Source organism: Erythrolamprus reginae, chromosome 1 (genome assembly GCF_031021105.1).
Source record: "Erythrolamprus reginae isolate rEryReg1 chromosome 1, rEryReg1.hap1, whole genome shotgun sequence".
NCBI classification, from domain to species: Eukaryota; Metazoa; Chordata; class Lepidosauria; order Squamata; family Dipsadidae; genus Erythrolamprus; species Erythrolamprus reginae.
The window spans coordinates 87,906,476-87,923,581 of NC_091950.1; the positions used below are offsets into that span (position 1 = coordinate 87,906,476).

The 17,106-nt window shown below is 41.5% G+C and overlaps 1 protein-coding gene across 3 annotated transcripts in view; it reads right to left on the bottom strand.

The window, feature by feature from the left end:
• Window positions 1-3,761: 3,761 nt before the first annotated feature.
• The window catches only part of PAPLN (papilin, proteoglycan like sulfated glycoprotein), a 123,013-nt gene continuing 109,668 nt past the window's right edge, over window positions 3,762-17,106 (bottom strand). For all 3 annotated transcript variants that reach the window (XM_070758230.1, XM_070758238.1, XM_070758222.1), the window contains 4 exons: window positions 12,568-12,695; window positions 8,875-8,983; window positions 8,451-8,626; window positions 3,762-5,759 (listed from right to left, as the gene is read on the bottom strand). In XM_070758230.1, coding sequence (XP_070614331.1) covers window positions 5,611-5,759; window positions 8,451-8,626; window positions 8,875-8,983; window positions 12,568-12,695 — 562 coding nt within the window. In that variant the 3' untranslated portion in view covers window positions 3,762-5,610. The remainder of the gene's footprint in view (window positions 5,760-8,450; window positions 8,627-8,874; window positions 8,984-12,567; window positions 12,696-17,106) is intronic.

Here is a 17,106-nt window from a genome sequence, read left to right on the forward strand (position 1 = left end):
GCATAGAAGAATGGAGCCTTGCTGTAAACTAATCAGCATGGCTTCTGCAAAAGCAACTCACTAAAATTTTTGATGAGATTGTCAACTCAGCTGCCATGGAGTTTTTTTAGTTGGATTTGCAACTGGGAAAAGGTTGAAGGAAAAATAAACTGGCGGTTTTCACGTTGCTGTTGCTGAGAGGTATCTAGTGGGATCCTTAGAAATCATCTTGTGACCAGTTCTTTTTAACAGGAGTTTTAAGGACATATACTTGTTGTGAGACAAGAGTGTTGTGTACTGTTCTCGTCACTATATTAGAAGCATGATACTGTATAATTTAAAAACCTACAGAAAAGCACAACCAAAATGATCAAGAGGATGAAGCAGCTTTGCTATACAGAAAGACTAGAATAATTGTGGCTATTTTGCTTGAATAAAGGCAAGATTTAATAAAGATATATAATTCATAATGTGGATAATATAGAGAAATGTTTTCCCTTGTTTCAGATTGCTTTTATATAAAATATAGGGGGACTCAGAATTTTTTCACACAGCATATACACTATGCACAATTATTAAGCAAGTGAGTATTTTCACTATATCATTTTTATGCACATTTTCCACCTCTAAGCTTTATAAACTTGAATTTTTGGTGGATATAAGCATATCAAGTGATGTGTACAGTATTTGCCTAATGAGGTAAGGTGTGGCCTTCAGGAGACCAACATCCAATATCAAGGTGTGCATAATTACTAGGGGAGCTGCTTTTCTAAGGCAAAATGGGTCACAAAAGTGATTTAACTGACTTGGAAAAGTCAAAAATTGTAAAAAGTCTTTCAGAGGGATGCAGCATTCTTGAAATTGCTAAGATCTTGGGGTGAGATTACAGAACCATCAAAAGTTTTGTTGCAACAGTCAACAGAGTTGCAAGAAATATGTTGAGAAAAAAGGACACACCTTAACTGCCAAAGATTTGAGGAGAATCAAACATGAAGCTACCAGGAACCCATTATCCTCCAGTGCTGTCATATTCTAGAACTGCAACCTACCTGGAGTGCCCAGAAATACAAGATCTTCACTGCTCAGAGACATGGCCAAGGTAAGGAAGGCTTGAAACCTCACAACCACTGAACAAGACACATCAGTTGAAATGGCAAAACTGGGCCAAGAAATATTTGAAGACAGATTTTTCAAAGATTCTATGGACTGATGAGATAAGAGTGACTCCTGATGGACTAGATGGATGGACCGTGGCTGGATTAGTAACAGGAACCGAGCTCCACTTTTGACTAAGACACCAGCAAGGTGGAGGTGGGATGCTGGTATTATTAAAGATGAGCTAGTTGGATGTTATTTGGACACAAAACTTTTAATTCCCAAACCTACTGCCAGTTTTTTGAAACCACTGTCTTCAAGTAAGGTGCACAAAAGAGTCTTCTTATTTCAAGACAACCATGATTTTTATGCAGGAAAATGTTCCATTGAGGGCATCGAAGTACTCCACTGTGAGGCTAGCCAATAAAGGCCTTAAAGATTAAAAAATGACATGGCTCCCTTCCTCACCTGACTTAAACCCTGTTGCAAACTTGTGGGCTCTTCTTAAATGGGAGATTTACAGTGAAGGAAAACAGTACACCTCTCTGAACAGTGTCTAGGAGGCTATGGTTGCTGCTGCACAAAAAATTGGCCGGCACCAGATCAAGAAACTGTCAGATTCTATGAATGGAAGGCTTATTATTTTTATTGAAAAGAAGGGTGGCTATATTGGTAAATGTCAAATGTTTATTTGTGCATTTTGAGTTGTTTATTATTCTCACTTTAACAGATTCAGATGAGATGGGCAAATGTTCATTTTTTGTGTAGTTGCATAAAATCCTGCACACTAATAGTTGTCCCAAAATTCTGTGCACATAAGTCTTCCAAGAAAGCCAAAACCTCACTTTTACTTTCTTAAATATTCAGGTTTGAGGTTTATTAACATTTTGGATTGACTGAGAGCACTGAAGTTTTTCCAATAATAAAATAAATCCCCCAAAACACAACTTGGCCTAATAATTGCACACACTGGGTAATTGCCATATTTTTCAGAGTATAAGACTCACTCCCCCCCCCCCCAAAAAAAGAGTGGAAACATCGGTGCGTCTTATACACCCAATACAACCATTTTTTTTTGCTGTCTCATGTTTGGACAGGGTTTGGGAAGCCTGCAGAGAACTCCTGAATGCTGGGGGAATAGCAAAAATGGCCCATTTTTTTTCACAAAAATGGGGTGTGGAAAGGGGACCATGCAGAGAGATCCTGGGGACTGGTGAAAGGCAAAAATTCCATTTTTGTTAAGGGGGGGGGACAAAACAGGCCTGTTTTTCACAAAAATGGCATTTTTGCCTTTCCCCATCCCCAGGAGCTCTCTGCAGGTTTCCCAGACTCTTCGCCCACCCATTTTTTTGCGAAAAAAATGGGTGAAAATCAGCTAATTTTTCACAAAAATTGGGCTATTGTTTCCATCTAATTACCCCATCTAGCATGACTGGAGGAGGAATTCTGGGAGTTGAAGTCCACTAGTCTTAAAGCTGTCAAGTTTGACGTTTGCAAAAAGTCTATATGTATTTGTAAGAATTATTCTGCTACACTGGTATTTTATTAAATAATATATTACTACACCATTTGGTTCAGAATACTTTTTTCCTTGTTTTCAACCTCTAAAATATAGGTGTGTCTTATACTCTGGTGCGTCTTATACTTTAAAAAAATATGGTAAACTTGATTTTAATGTCAGCAGTTGGGGTAAAAGTCACCAGTTAAAAGGCTGGTTAAAAGGGGGTTGACTAGTTCAGGGAAGGTAAAACTTATAGTTATTGATATTATCTGTTGATGACCTCGATCATAAATAAGTAGTATGCCTTAAAGCAGGAATCCTCAAATTTGGCAACTTTTAAGACTTGGGGACTTCAACTTAAAAGGTCTTAAAAGTTGCCAGGTTTGAAGAGATCTGCCTTAAAGCCTGATCTCTTAGAAGCAGCAGGGAAATAAGACTTGAGAAAAAGTACCTGGCCCAATTTATCTAATGTCCATGGCTAATGATGAACACCGACTTGTTTTTCCTAGTCTAATCAAACGTCCTAATCACACATACCGAGTTTCACCATTTAAGCTTCTAAAATACCAACATTAAAAGCACCAAAACATACTTGCTTTGCTTCTCAAATTTTCTCTTCTGAAAAACTAGTCCTCAAGGTGGTCAAATGCCTTTTTAACAGAATAACACAATTGGAAGGGACCTTGGAGAAGTCTCCTAGTCCAGTCTATTGCTCAGACAGGAAACCCTATATAATTTCTGACAAATGGTTGTTCAATCTCTCCTTAAAATTTTCCAGTGATGGGGCATTCACAACTTCTGGAAGCAAGTTGTTCCACTGATCGTTTGTTCTGTCAGGAAATTTCTCTTCCCTTCTAAGTTGCTCCTCTCCTTGATTAGTTAGTTTTTAGTTGGCTTCCTGTTGCAAACTTACCTTCTCAATCCATGAATTGGGAGATAGTCAGTGGATTAATGTTTTTGATGAATGCACCCCCTGATGACAACTTGTGTTTAGGATTATAAATGACAGTTGGGGGGATGATTTTTCGTTGGGGGAATATCATATGCTTTTTCTCTGGTTTTTATAAGATGATATTTGTACCTTCCATGGAAAATCAATTCTGAACGCAAGGAAATACAAACATGTTTTGTTCTCTCTGTTTGTCTATATCTCTGGATGCTACAGTTAAATTATATTAACACTGAATTAATTTTCATCTTTATTGAAGAAACTGAAAAACTTGTTACCTAGTTTTTATGGTACTCCACAGTTCTCAGCAGCAGGTAATATGCAGAACTTCACCTTGTTCCCGTTACTAAACATTATGCATAATGTGCTGAAAATATTGGTTTGTTCATTTCTTTTACAAGAGCAATTGATACGTTTCTCATTTTCAGTGAAGATAGTCCCATTGTACAGTCAGATAATTTAAAAATAGATTTATTTGAGAGGATTTGTTTTTCATTATCTGGTTATAGCTATTCATGTCTCTGAAACCTATAATGGAGTAGCCCAACTATAAAATCATATTTTCCCTCGGATATCGGAACATTCATGTATTCTGATTGACCTATGTTAGTTTAAAGCTCATAGATATAGCAGATTTTCATATTTGTTTTTCAAGCAGGCAAATTTTAAAAATTGTATTGTATGACAGATACACTTTGTTTTTGAAAGAAATGAGATCTTGAGCTACCTAAAATCTGGGAAAGTTTCGGGTTAATTGAGTCCATAATAGTGGACCGAAAGCTATAGCAGGAATCACAGGAGGAAAAAACTGCAGATGTGCCAGCAAATATCGGTTTTGCCTTTCTTTTACATTTAAAGGAAATTATAATACCTTACGGTATTCAGTCATTGAGACACTTAAAGGTTGTGAATAATTGACAACCTTATTGTTAACACATACAAGTTTGTGATGTTTCTAGCCTTGCTCCGTAGAATGTGTTTATAGTCAGCCATTGAAAATGCATAGATGCTGCAGTTTGAACTTCTATAGTACCAACGGTCATCCTTGTATTAAATCATCTGGAACATGGAACGGGGTAATGAAGGAGGTAAGGCATATCCTTCCACAATTCTGAGGCATCAGCAAACAATTCTGTTGCGATGCTGTGTACACTAGTGGGGTGGGCTGAACAGTGCTATGGAACATACAGGAGTGTAAATTCAGTACTTGTCTATGACTCATTAATGCAGTGGTATCTCTGGGGATTGCAGGAGAACAGTCGTGAGATTCTAGAAACAAACACCACCTCTCAAATTTCACAGCCCTCTGGTATTTGTTTATGCAGAAGCGATACAACAGACTTCATATTTCCTTTTTCAAAGGCCTAGCTGCAATTGTATACATTGTTTAATTAGAAGAGTGGATCACTTTTTAAAATGAACTTCAAGAAATACAACCTTGTTGTTTTGAGAGTATTTGAAGAAGTACAAAACTCTGTCACGTTGCCATGCATTCTCCTCTTCAGATGCTTCTGAGTTCTGCGTATTTCCAACAAACATTAAGTGATATTTGCTGATGGTAGTTAACTCAGCAATGCTCCCTGTGCCTGCTGAAAAAACAACCACCATTGTCTGCTTATACCTGTTTAAATTTGAACTGCAGGGACATTTTAAATAACTGCAGGAAACAAGTTTCTAGGTCAGTAAGCTAAATTTCCACCAAAAAAAACGTGGTCAGCAGATTTTCTTAGTGGGTTCTGGCACTAACTGAGCTTTTATGTTTGATTTAAAATGTGTCTGCTATCCTTGATTTATCTTGAAGCTACTTTCCCACTTTTGATTCTTGTCTGTATTGTTAAGCTTTGCTAGTGGAACAATTCTCCGCTTCCTTAAACGAAAAGGTCAGCCAGCTGTTACAGGATTTGGCGTTTTCTCTTGCAAAACAAAATACAGCTCAGGAAGGTGGAGATACCGTTTCTGCCCACTGTTCTCTCTGTTCTCACGTTGGCTCTATTGACTACCCCTGCGTATGCTTGATAGACAGATTGGAGATGCGTGCTTTTCTTTTCCGGGAGCAGGACTTCAAGAAGGGTAGCAAGCCTGTGACTCAGCCATAGCGGCGAGTACAGCTGGCACAGCAGAAGCTGGAATAATACTCGTTGTTGCAGAGTTGAGCCTGTAGAATCAGATCACAGTTAGCAAGGTGTGGCTGATCAACACATTCCCGACTTGGGTCCACAGGGAGGGATTCTGGCACTAGAAGAGTTAAGGAAGGAAGGAAGGGAAGAAAGTAAGTCAGATAGAACCAAACAAGGTGTTTTTCATAATCAATTGGGAGTTCACTTTTTGTTATTTACATCAGGGCTATTTAACTGAATGCAGTGGAAAATATTCTATCTGCTGCAGCTCCAGCAAAAATACTGTGAATGGAATCTACATCTTGGCAAACATTCAAAGCAGCAAATGGCAACATCAGCATTAACGCGTTTTGAGAGAAAATTGATTGGTTTCTGCTGAGAGATTCTCTAAATGGCAAACAGCTGTTCCGGGCTGAAAATAAATGCTCTGCACTATAACAGCAGTTGCAGCTTAGTAATTCCTGAAGTCAAACTGGCATAGTTTAAAAAGCCTTTGACCTTAAAAATTGTCTTCCAAGTAATCTGAATGTAATGTAATTTATTTGTAAATAACGAGGACTGGATGGTCTCATTAATGATTTCATGTTTCTGATTATATGCAAGAATACTGCTTTGTAGGAAAGCATGCAGAGGCAAGCTGCTGGATTTCAATCCCCTTAGCAGCAGTGGCAATTGAAGTGTCAGATTTTAGGCACCAATTAATAATAATTTATTATATTTATATACTGCCCAACACCCAATGACTGTCAATTCCAGACTCTTGTAGCATCTCGAGCCTTGGCTGGGTTCGCCATATGTAGCTCAAACCCCACATTGATGAATAATTTAACTAATTTCATATAGATAACCACAGGAAAGAGGATCAAATCCTGCAATTTAGGGGAACTGCCTTCCCTAAACGATTACTAATGGCTCTAGTGGGGCCACTGCACAACTGCATCCCCGACCATTGCAGGCAATCAATAAAGATGCCTTGGTTGATGGTGTTGATGCCCATCAAGAAATTAATAGCATCTGGAAGCATCCAAAACACCCATCACAGTTTTCTTCCCTTTATATGACCAGGCATGGATAGTGACTGAAAGATAACTAGAAAATCTGCTTCTTACATAGAAACATAGAAACATAGAAGACTGACGGCAGAAAAAGACCTCATGGTCCATCTAGTCTGCCCTTATACTATTTTCTGTATTTTATCTTAGGATGGATATATGTTTATCCCATGCATGTTTACATTCAGTTACTGTGGATTTATCTACCACTTCTCCTGGAAGTTTGTTCCAAGGATCTACTACTCTTTCAGTAAAATAATATTTTCTCATGTTGCTTTCGATCTTTCCCCCAACTAACTTCAGATTGTGTCCCCTTGTTCTTGTGTTCACTTTCCTATTAAAAACACTTCCCTCCTAAACCTTATTTAACCCTTTAACATATTTAAATGTTTCGATCATGTCCCCCCTTTTCCTTCTGTCCTCCAGACTATACAGATTGAGTTCATTGAGTCTTTCCTGATACGTTTTATGCTTTAAGACCTTCCACCATTCTTGTAGCCCGTCTTTGGACCCGTTCAATTTTGTCAATATCTTTTTGTAGGTGAGGTCTCCAGAATTGAACACAGTATTCCAAATGTGGTCTCACCAGCGCTCTATATAGCGGGATCATAATCTCCCTCTTCCTGCTTGTTATACCTCTAGCTATGCAGCCAAGCATCCTACTTGCTTTCCCTACCGCCTGACTGCACTGTTCACCCATTTTGAGACTGTCAGAAATCACTACCCCTAAATCCTTTTCTTCTGAAGTATTTGCTAACACAGAACTGCCAATACAATACTCAGATTGAGGATTCCTTTTCCCCAAGTGCATTATTTTACATTTGGAAACATTAAACTGCAGTTTCCATTGCTTTGACCATTTATCTAGTAAAGCTAAATCATTCTTTGGCTCTATAGCTCAGGGTGTCAAACTTGATTTCATTGAGGGCCGCATCAGGGTTGTGTTTGACCTTGGTGGGCAGGGGGAGCATGGCTGGAGGCGACATGCCAGCTTGACGTCAATACTGTTAGGGACACCTGTGGTAGCCCAAGGGTTCTGCCAGTGAAAACAGGCTCCCAAGTTCTGGTTGTTTTGGTTGCCACAGCCTCCTGCAACCTTCTGCCAGTGAAAACGGAGCTTGGGAAGGCCGCACGCACATTTTCACTGGCAGAGGGTTGCAGGAGGCTGTGGCAGCTGCAATGGAGCTTGGAAGCCCGTTTTTCACTGGCAGAAGCACCGCGGACCAGTCCTTTGCTGTTTCCAGGGTGGCCCCGTGAGCCAGATCTAAGTACCGTGTAGGTCTGATCCAGCCCCCTGGGCCTTGAGCTAGGCCCTTCTGTAGCTGATCCCCCATCGCCTTCTCAAGCATATTCCCTAAAAAAGAGAGGATGGGACAGGACAGAAGTTATCCAATATGGATAAATTGAAATACGACCTCTTCAGGAGAGCATATACTATTGCTTTTTTGAAGGCAGGTTCCATCTTCATAAATTAACCACTTCCAGATGAAAAAATACTTTTCTTTCAACTCTGCCTTCCATGCACATATGCTTTCATGAAAGAGTATCGGATCTAATATGAGATTCTAAAATTAAAAAAAGAAGCTCAGAAGTATGTGTACAGGATCAACCAGGTGTGTTTCTACAGAGAGTCTACAACAGAAAACATTTCCGGTGCTGGGAGAAAAAACCACATGCCACACATTTAAGGTTGAAGCGGCTGTGAAATCCAATCCTGGAAATTAGAAGAACATTTAAGAACAATAGTGCGCACCCACCTTCTGGCTGCCTTTTGATGACTTTCACATCTGTGCTGGCACTGACCGAATGATTGGCACTGTAGGCATTGCAGGTATAGGAGCCCTCGTCACCAAGCTGAACACTGTTTAGAAACAAGCTTCCGTCTTGAGACACATGGATACGACGACCATCTGACCTTACTGGAACCCCATTTCTATGAAGAAGTAAATAATTAGCAGTCTTGCAGTTGCTGCTCCCAACAGTTACAAGGAAATAAAGGGAGGGTTAGTCTTCTGGGAGTCTTCAAAGGAACACATAAATAAGCAGGGTTATTTCAAATGGGTTTGTAAAACTAAATCTGAATTCATCTTCCAAATGGATGGTTGTTGCTTGATAATTTCTTGCATGGTTCACTTGTACTGAAGGTACAAGTAAATACAGCTGATTTCCCCCCCCCCTTACCTTGACCATCTTATGTTTACATTGTTGCCTGTCACAATACAATGAAGATGAGCATTCTCCCCTTCAGACACCGAAAGCTTGGGCAGCAGGTCAATAATTCTCAAGTCTCCTAAGCAGAAAAAGAGAGTCATCAATTCCAGGAAGATTTTGCCCGAGGTCATCAAATTATATTCTGAAAATGCAGCTCTGATTGAACAGCCCTGCTGGTCATGTGAACTTGGTCTTTTCTAGCTGAAAGGCCATCGATGTGGGAGAAAAATCTCAACATGATATGCACAATAGAATTCAACACAGAGAAACACTGTGTGACCAATCAGCTACAGTTAAGTACTAATAATAGATTCAAACTAAATGTAATACTGTAGATTCAAACTAAATGTAATAGATTCAAACTAAATGTAATAGATTCAAACTAAATGTAATAGATTCAAACTAAATGTAAACCACTCCAAACTCGACTGCAGAAAATACAACTTTAGCAATAGAGTGATCAATACCTGGAATGCACTAATTGACTCTGTGGTTTCTTCCCCAAACCCCCAAAAACTTTAACCTTAGACTGTCTACAGCTGACCTCTTCCCATTTCTAATAGATCTGTAAGGTATGTGCATAAGCACACCACTATGCCTACCTATGTCCCTATCCTACTGTACTTTTATCCTTACTTTTTACTTATGTTTATACCAACTATTACTATCCTATACAAGCTTGACAAATAAATAAATACATAAATAAATAGATACATACATACATACATACATACATACATACATACATACATACATGCATCCTTCTCTATAGCTGTCCTATACTGAGAAAAGTAGAAACTGTTCTCATAGCAGTAACTATACTTCCCTCCTACATTTATTCTCTCTCACACACAAATAAATCATTGCAGCAGCAATTTCCACAGGTCCGCTTTCTTGTTTCTAGAGCATTATTTCCACTAGGAGCTTAAACCAATTTGAATTTATCTATCTATCTATCTATCTATCTATCTATCTATCTATCTATCTATCTATCTATCTATCTATCTATCTATCTATCTATCTACCTACCTACCTACCTACCTACCTACCTACCTACCTACCTATCTATTAGATTTGTATGCCGCCCGTCTCCGTAGACTCGGGGCGGATAACGACAATAATAAAACAACATATAACAAATCTAATATTTAAAATAACGAAAAACCCTTATTAAAAACCAAACATACCATGCATAAATTGTATAGGCGTAGGGCAGGGGTCAGGAACCTTTTTGGCTAAGAGAGCCGTAAACGCCACATATTTTGAAATATAATTCCGCGAGAGCCATACGTATCTCCCTTTCTCTCTTTCTTTCTCTCTCTCTTTCTCTCCCCCTCTCTTTGTCTCTTTCTATCTCTTTCTCTCCCTCCCTCTATCTTTCTCTTTTTATCTCTCTCTTTCTCTTTCTCTCTCTCTCTTTCTCCCCCTTCTCTCTGAAGTGGGGAGGGCCGGGTTGGCACCAAGGGAGCTCGAGACGGGGTGCAAAAGCAAACTACTCTGCTGGCCCAGGCCCACATCGGAAGGAAGGAAGGAAGGAATGGTAAAAGGGGCGATCAAGAGAGGAATGGGTGAATGAATGGATGGAGGGTGGGAAGGAAGGAAGGAAAGAGGGAAGGGACAGGAACAGAGGAAGGGTGCAAAGAAAGCAAGGAAAGGTGTGAAAGGGGAGAGTAAGAGAAGAAGGAGTGAAAGAAGGGAATGAGGGAGGAAACAAGGGAGGAAGGAGAAGGAAAGCAAGAAATGGAGGGAGGGAAGGAAGGAAAGAAAGAAAGAAAGAAAGAAAGAAAGAAAGAAAGAAAGGGGGAAGGGACAGGAACAGAGGAAGGAAGCAAGGAAACTTATGAAAGGGGAGAGTAAGAGAGGAAGGACTGAAGGAAGGGAGGGAGGGAAGAAGGTAGGAAGGAGAAAGAAAAGAAGAAATAGAGGAAGGGAAGGTAAAAGAGAGAAAGAAAAAGAGCAAGAAAGAAAGCAAGAAAGAGAGAAAGAAAGAATGAAAGAGAAATAAAAATAGAGAGGGGGAATGAAAGAAATGGAAGGAGGGAAGGAAGGAGAGAAAGAAAGAGAAAGAAAGAAAGCAAGAGAAAGAAAAAAGAATGAAAGCAAGAGAGCAAGAGAGAGAGAAAGAGAAAGAAAGAAAGAAAGAAAGAAAGAAAGGCAACTTCAAAGAAAGGCTCACTGAGCATCTCTCACTCTCTCTCTCTTTCTATCCCTCTTTCTTTCTCTCTCTTCCTTTCTATCTCTCCTCTTCCTTTCTCTCTCCTCTCTCTCTCCCTCTCTTTCTACCCTCCTTTCTCTTCCTTCCTTCTCTCCCTCCCTCCCCTCCCTCCCTCCTTCCTTCCTCTCCATTTCTCTTTCCCTCCCTCTTTCCCTTTTCTTTCTTTTGGTCCACTTCTCTCTCTCTCCGCTTCTCCACTTGCCTCCCCCTCGCGCCTCGCCCTTCCCACCCGGCCACCCGCGCGCGCTTACCAGCAGCAGGAATTCAAGTAAGCCCAAAAGAAACCATTGGCTCCGGGCGGCGTTCATGGCCCCCCCGAACCCCCAGCCCAGCTGGAGCTCCCTCTCGCCGCCGCCATCTCCCTGCGACTGCCTGCGGCCGCTGCAGCCCCCCCCTCCCACGGGGCCACAAAGGACATTTGCCGCCGACGCCAGTGAAGCTTCAGCTGGGCGGGGCGCTGCCAGTACTTCCCTCCTGGGGCTCCCGCTCGCAGCTGTCCCCCGGCTTCTGCTCGATGCCGCGGTTTTCGGCGCTGTCCTGCTGTGCCCCAAAGACGGAAGGCGGGAAAAAGGCGAGAAGAATGGAGCTCTCCTTCTTCCTGCCTTCCGTCTTTGGGGCCCAGCAGGACAGCGCCGAAAACCGTGGCATCGAGCAGGAGCCAGGGGACAGCTGCGAGCGGGAGCTCAGTGCTAGGAGCCCTGTCTGCGAGCCAGATACGGCCATCAAAAGAGCCATATCTGGCTCGCGAGCCATAGGTTCCCGACCCCTGGCGTAGGGGGAAGGAATATCTCAATTCCCCCATGCCTGATGACAGAGGTGGGTTTTAAGGAGCTTACGAAAGGCGAGGAGGGTGGGGGCAATTCTGATCTCTGGGGGGGAACTGGTTCCAGGGGGCCGGGGCCACCACAGAGAAGGCACTTCCCCTGGGTCCCGTCAAATGACATTGTTTAGTTGACGGGACCCGGAGAAGGCCCACTCTGTGGGACCTAACTGGTCGCTGGGATTTGTGCGGCAGAAGGCGGTCCCGGAAAATTATGCTAATCAGCGCCAACCAATTTTTTTAAAAAAAAATGTCTTTAAAATTTTCTATCTTGAATCTGGCACAATTTATGGGAAAGTCTAAATATCTCACTCACATTATTTGATGATACCATTGATGAAACTAAACTCATCTCATACCTAAAGGGAGTTGTGGAGCCACTGTGTAGAGATAATTTATAATCTTAAGCACAACATTTAACTTTTACTAAATTTCTTCTTGCTATCAGGTTTTAAGTGCTGGAAATATGCTGAGTTTACTCTCAAAACTGGTTATATTAATCAGCAACTAAAGCTTAATTTAATAACAGTAGCAAAATAAGGATCATATTTTTCTCCAGCAGCAAATTCATTACTTATATTTGGGTAACACTGAAGTACCTCCCCCCCCCCCTCAACAATCACTATACCTCTAGGTCTAATTTGAATTTTTTTCTGATCTTGGTCCCAGCCATTAGAAGCAATGCATGTAAAGAAGCCAGCATCTTCAGCTGTTAGGCGACTGATTAGCAGGGCACCATCAGGTTGCTGCCTATGCCTGGAAATTAAAATTGCCATGAATTTCAGAAGAAGAGGAAATACATTGATTCACAGAGTACAGAATCCTTTTTGTGAGAGGCTAATGGCTCAAAATATACAGTATTCTGAATATACGTTATGAGCTCCTAAGGTTCAAATATGTTAATAATCGTTCTGGGATCAGCTGTCATCAATCCTGCTTAATTGCTGCAAGCTAATTAAAAGTATCGGGGTTACATTGAACTATAGTTTGCTGAGTAGGCTAAGGAAATGCAAGCTGTAAAGGTATTTGGTTTTGCATCCTGTGTAAATCAATCCACTCTTAAAATTAATCTTTTTGAGCAGCTGGTGGTAATAGTAAGTTTGCAGTTTCACTAAAAATATGTAGGAGTCAAAAATACAAAAAGCATTGAGCTGAGTATAATTATAACGCAAGGTACCCATCCAGGCAAGACTACCGTAAGCAGTTTTAGAACAACCAATATCCAGGTTGTCAAATGACAGTCTTTGCCAGATCACTTCGGGCCACAACTATCGAATCATTAAGATGAATGAGTTTCTACGTGGACAGATGAAGCAGGAATGCATTATAGAGAGAGCCTCTGGGAGAATTAGGGCATCCCTTTGATAGCCTGTCTTCCGGTTCTTCTAACTGATGTACATGGGAGGGGGATCTCCCTATTTTATCCGCACAGTAAGAACTTAATGAAAGAGGATGAACTAAGGATTAGTGGCTGGCCCAAAGTCAATTCAGAATGCTATGATTGAGAGAAGATTTGAAACTGCCTCGTCCTAGGTACTGATGATCACATTATGCTGTGTTCCATCCATCCTAATCATGTTCAGGAAAGCTCATTGAAAATAAAGGAGGGACAAGCTGTCTGTTCGGGTTTTCCCAGATTTATTTTGTAAACATGGTGCATTTCAGGCCATCCTACTCAGCCTTCTTTAGCTGGAGCTACGTGATCTGTGTGGATATGTTTTATACTAAACTTAAAGCAGTACAGGGGGAAAATAAATGGTATGACAAAGAGGTGGGTTATAACCGCTTGTTCGCCGATCGTTCAAAGATACTGTAGGGCAGTGGTTCTCAACCTGGGGGACAGGACCCCTTTGGGGATCGAATGACTGTTTCATAGGGGTCGCCTAAGACCATGGGAAAAGACAAATTTCCCATGGTATTAGGAACTAAAGATTCTATTCTGGCGCCTTGGGACATATTTTTGGCATTTATAGTGGGGGTGACCCTCTGTCCTTCCTGCCAATCAGCTTAAAGCTCTGTTGGGAGAATTGGTGCCAGACTTATGGTTTGGGGGGTCACCACAACATAAGGAACTGTATTAAGGGGTCGTGGCATTTGAAAGGTTGAGAACCACTGTTGTATGGTAATGCTGAACAAGAGGGAGTTTTGACTACCACAGCATTCCCCTGGTCATGTGGCCATGTTGCAGCTCAGGGGATGCACAATTTGCAATTACAATGTCACAGTGACCAGTGGTCACAATTTCCAACATTCTCTGCCTGATTTCCACAAGTAAAGTCCCAGCGTATGAGTCCCGGGGACTGGTTAGGTCCCACAGAGTTGGCCTTCTCCAGGTCTCGTCAACTAGACAATGTCGCTTGGTGGGGCCTAGGGGAAGAGCCTTCTTGTGGGGGGCCCGGCCCTCTGGAATCAGCTCCCCCCAGAGATTCCCACCGCCTCCACCCTCCTCGCCTTCTGCAAGAGTCTTAAGACTCATTTATGCCACCAGGGTTGGGGAGATTAGATCTTAGCCCCCTGACAGATGAATATTATGCGTTGCTTGTTCCTTGAATGGGTATCATTGATTTTAAACCAAATTGGGGTTTTTAGATTAGCTAATTTAGTTTAATTAATTGGATTTAACTATTGTATATCATTGTTTCTTTTATATGTTATAAGCCGCACTGAGTCCTTGGAGACAGGTGGCATATAAATCCAATAAGTAAGTAAGTAAGTAAGTAAGTAAGTAAGTAAGTAAGTAAGTAAGTAAGTAAGTAAGTAAGTAAGTAAGTAAGTAAGTAAGTAAGTAAGCAAGCAAGCAAGCAAGCAAGCAAGCAAGCAAGCAAGCAATTAAGTAAGCAAGCAAGCAAGCAAGTAATTAAGTTAAGTAAGTAAGTAAGTAAGTAAGTAATTAAGTCAGTCAGTCAGTCAGTCAGTCAGTCAGTCAGTCAAACAATAGGGAAGCTGGTAGGAAGTTGGAAATTACTTTTGCTGTTTTGCCTATCTGTGATGCTTGGCAGCTGCCTGTGGCATTCTGCTGTGGCACCCACACATCTACCTATGCTTGGTAGAATTTGTCCATGGCACACCCGCTTCCTATGGCACCACCCTGACTCTCCTATGGCATCCTGCCCCACACCAATGTTCCCTCTAATTTTTTTTTGGTGTGGGCGGAAAAGTATAGTGTCTGAGCGGCACGTTTTCATGCCTGAGCACCTGAATTTTTTTCACAGATGTCACCCGAGACAACAGCAAAATCAGTGCTTTTTGAAACCCAAAGTTATGTTTATTCAATGTACCCACATAATTAAAAATGCTATATATCAGTACCATTTATAATACTGCAAGTCTGCATCTGCAATATTGAAATACTGTATGGTATTTGGTGGCACAATTGAAGAGCTCCTGCAACACTGTGCGGTACTTGAAAGTCCTGTGCTGAAGTTTGATTTCCTGTGAGTGGCCGCACAGCTGCTCACCTTAGAGGGAACAGTGCCCCACACTCTGCATGCATCATGCATCTCCACCCCAAGTCGTGCCTGAACCCACCAGCTTGATTGTGTAGAACTTCTGCCTCTTCTCACTCCCCATTTAATGAGCCCCATGGTCCTACGGTTACAATGGACACTGGGACTACTGGGATTTCTGTCGCTAAGCCATGTGCTCCCATGACATGGCACTTTATGTCCACGTTGCTTAGCTATAGAATTTCTGATCCCAAACGCTGTTGTACCCCAAGGGCTACCTGTAACAAAATGGGCTCTATTTGCTCAAGTCATCCAGTAACACAAACAAGCCAAGACTAAGGTTAACTGTCAGACTGATTTTGTTAAGCACATTATATGTACTCAGCTGCTGTACATTAAACAGTTAGAAAACTTCTAGCTCAAGAGAAAAAGAAAATAGCAGGTTGCCACAAAAGGTTATATAGAAACGTATGTGGAAATGGTAACCAGAAAAATGTAAGAAAGTAGGAGAAAGAAATGGAGGAAAATGTGAATAGGAAATGCTAAAAAAAGACCTACTGAAATACAAAAGTGTCGCTGTGGAATAATACAGAGAAGGAAGTGTCTTAAGGGAAAAACAGAAAGGGAAAATTGACAGACATTTATCCCAAGGGTGTTTTTTCAGGAGGCAACTGGACTTCCTTGTTTTTTCTTTGAAGACCATTCGCTTCTCATCCAAGAAGCTTCTTCAGTTCTGATAGGATAGTTGTGAAATGGAAAGATTCATATTACTTGCAGAGAGCTAGTCATTTCCATCCTTAGAGGGTCACTGAAGCACTTGGAGGTTTATCTATGACCTCAGGGTCACCTGAGTGATGCTTCTGGTTCTTGTAGTCTGCAATCCCACCCCCCCCCCAGCTCTGGAATCCATTTCTATTCTCACACCATTTCGTCCCAAATTGTATAGCTAAAAGCAGGGGTGAAATTCAGCAGGTTCTGACAGGTTCTGGAGAACCACTAGCGGAATTTTTGTGTAGTTTGGAGAACCGGCAAATATCACCTCTGGCTGGCCCCAGAGTGTGATGGGAATGGAGATTTTGCAGTATCTTTCCCCTGCCATGCCCACCAAGCCATGCCCACAGAAACCCGTAGAGAAAAATTTTGAATTTCACCCCCGGCTAACTGTCTATAGAGAGTCTCAGTCATCCAGGTCATGGTTATTTTTTCATTATTTTTATTAATTGGATTTATATGCCACCCCTCTCCGAAGACTCGGGGTGGTTTACAACATCTATTTATTTATTTATTTATTTATTTTATTTATTGGATTTGTATGCCGCCTCTCTCCGTAGACTCGGGGCGGCTAACAACAGTAATAAAAACAGCATGTAACAATCCAATACTAAAACAATTTTTTAAAAAACCTTATTATAAAATGAAACATACATACAAACATACCATGCATAAAATTGTAAAGGCCTAGGGGGAAAGAATATCTCAGTCCCCCCATGCCTGGTGGCAGAGGTGGGTTTTAAGAAGCTTACGAAAGGCAAGGAGGGTGGGGGCAATTCTAATCTCTGGGGGGAGTTGGTTCCAGAGGGCCGGTGCCACCACAGAGAAGGCTCTTCCCCTGGGTCCCGCCAAACAACATTGTTTAGTTGACGGGACCCGGAGAAGGCCCACTCCGTGGGACCTAACTGGTTGCTGGGATTCATGCAGCAGAAGGTGGTCCCTGAGATAAT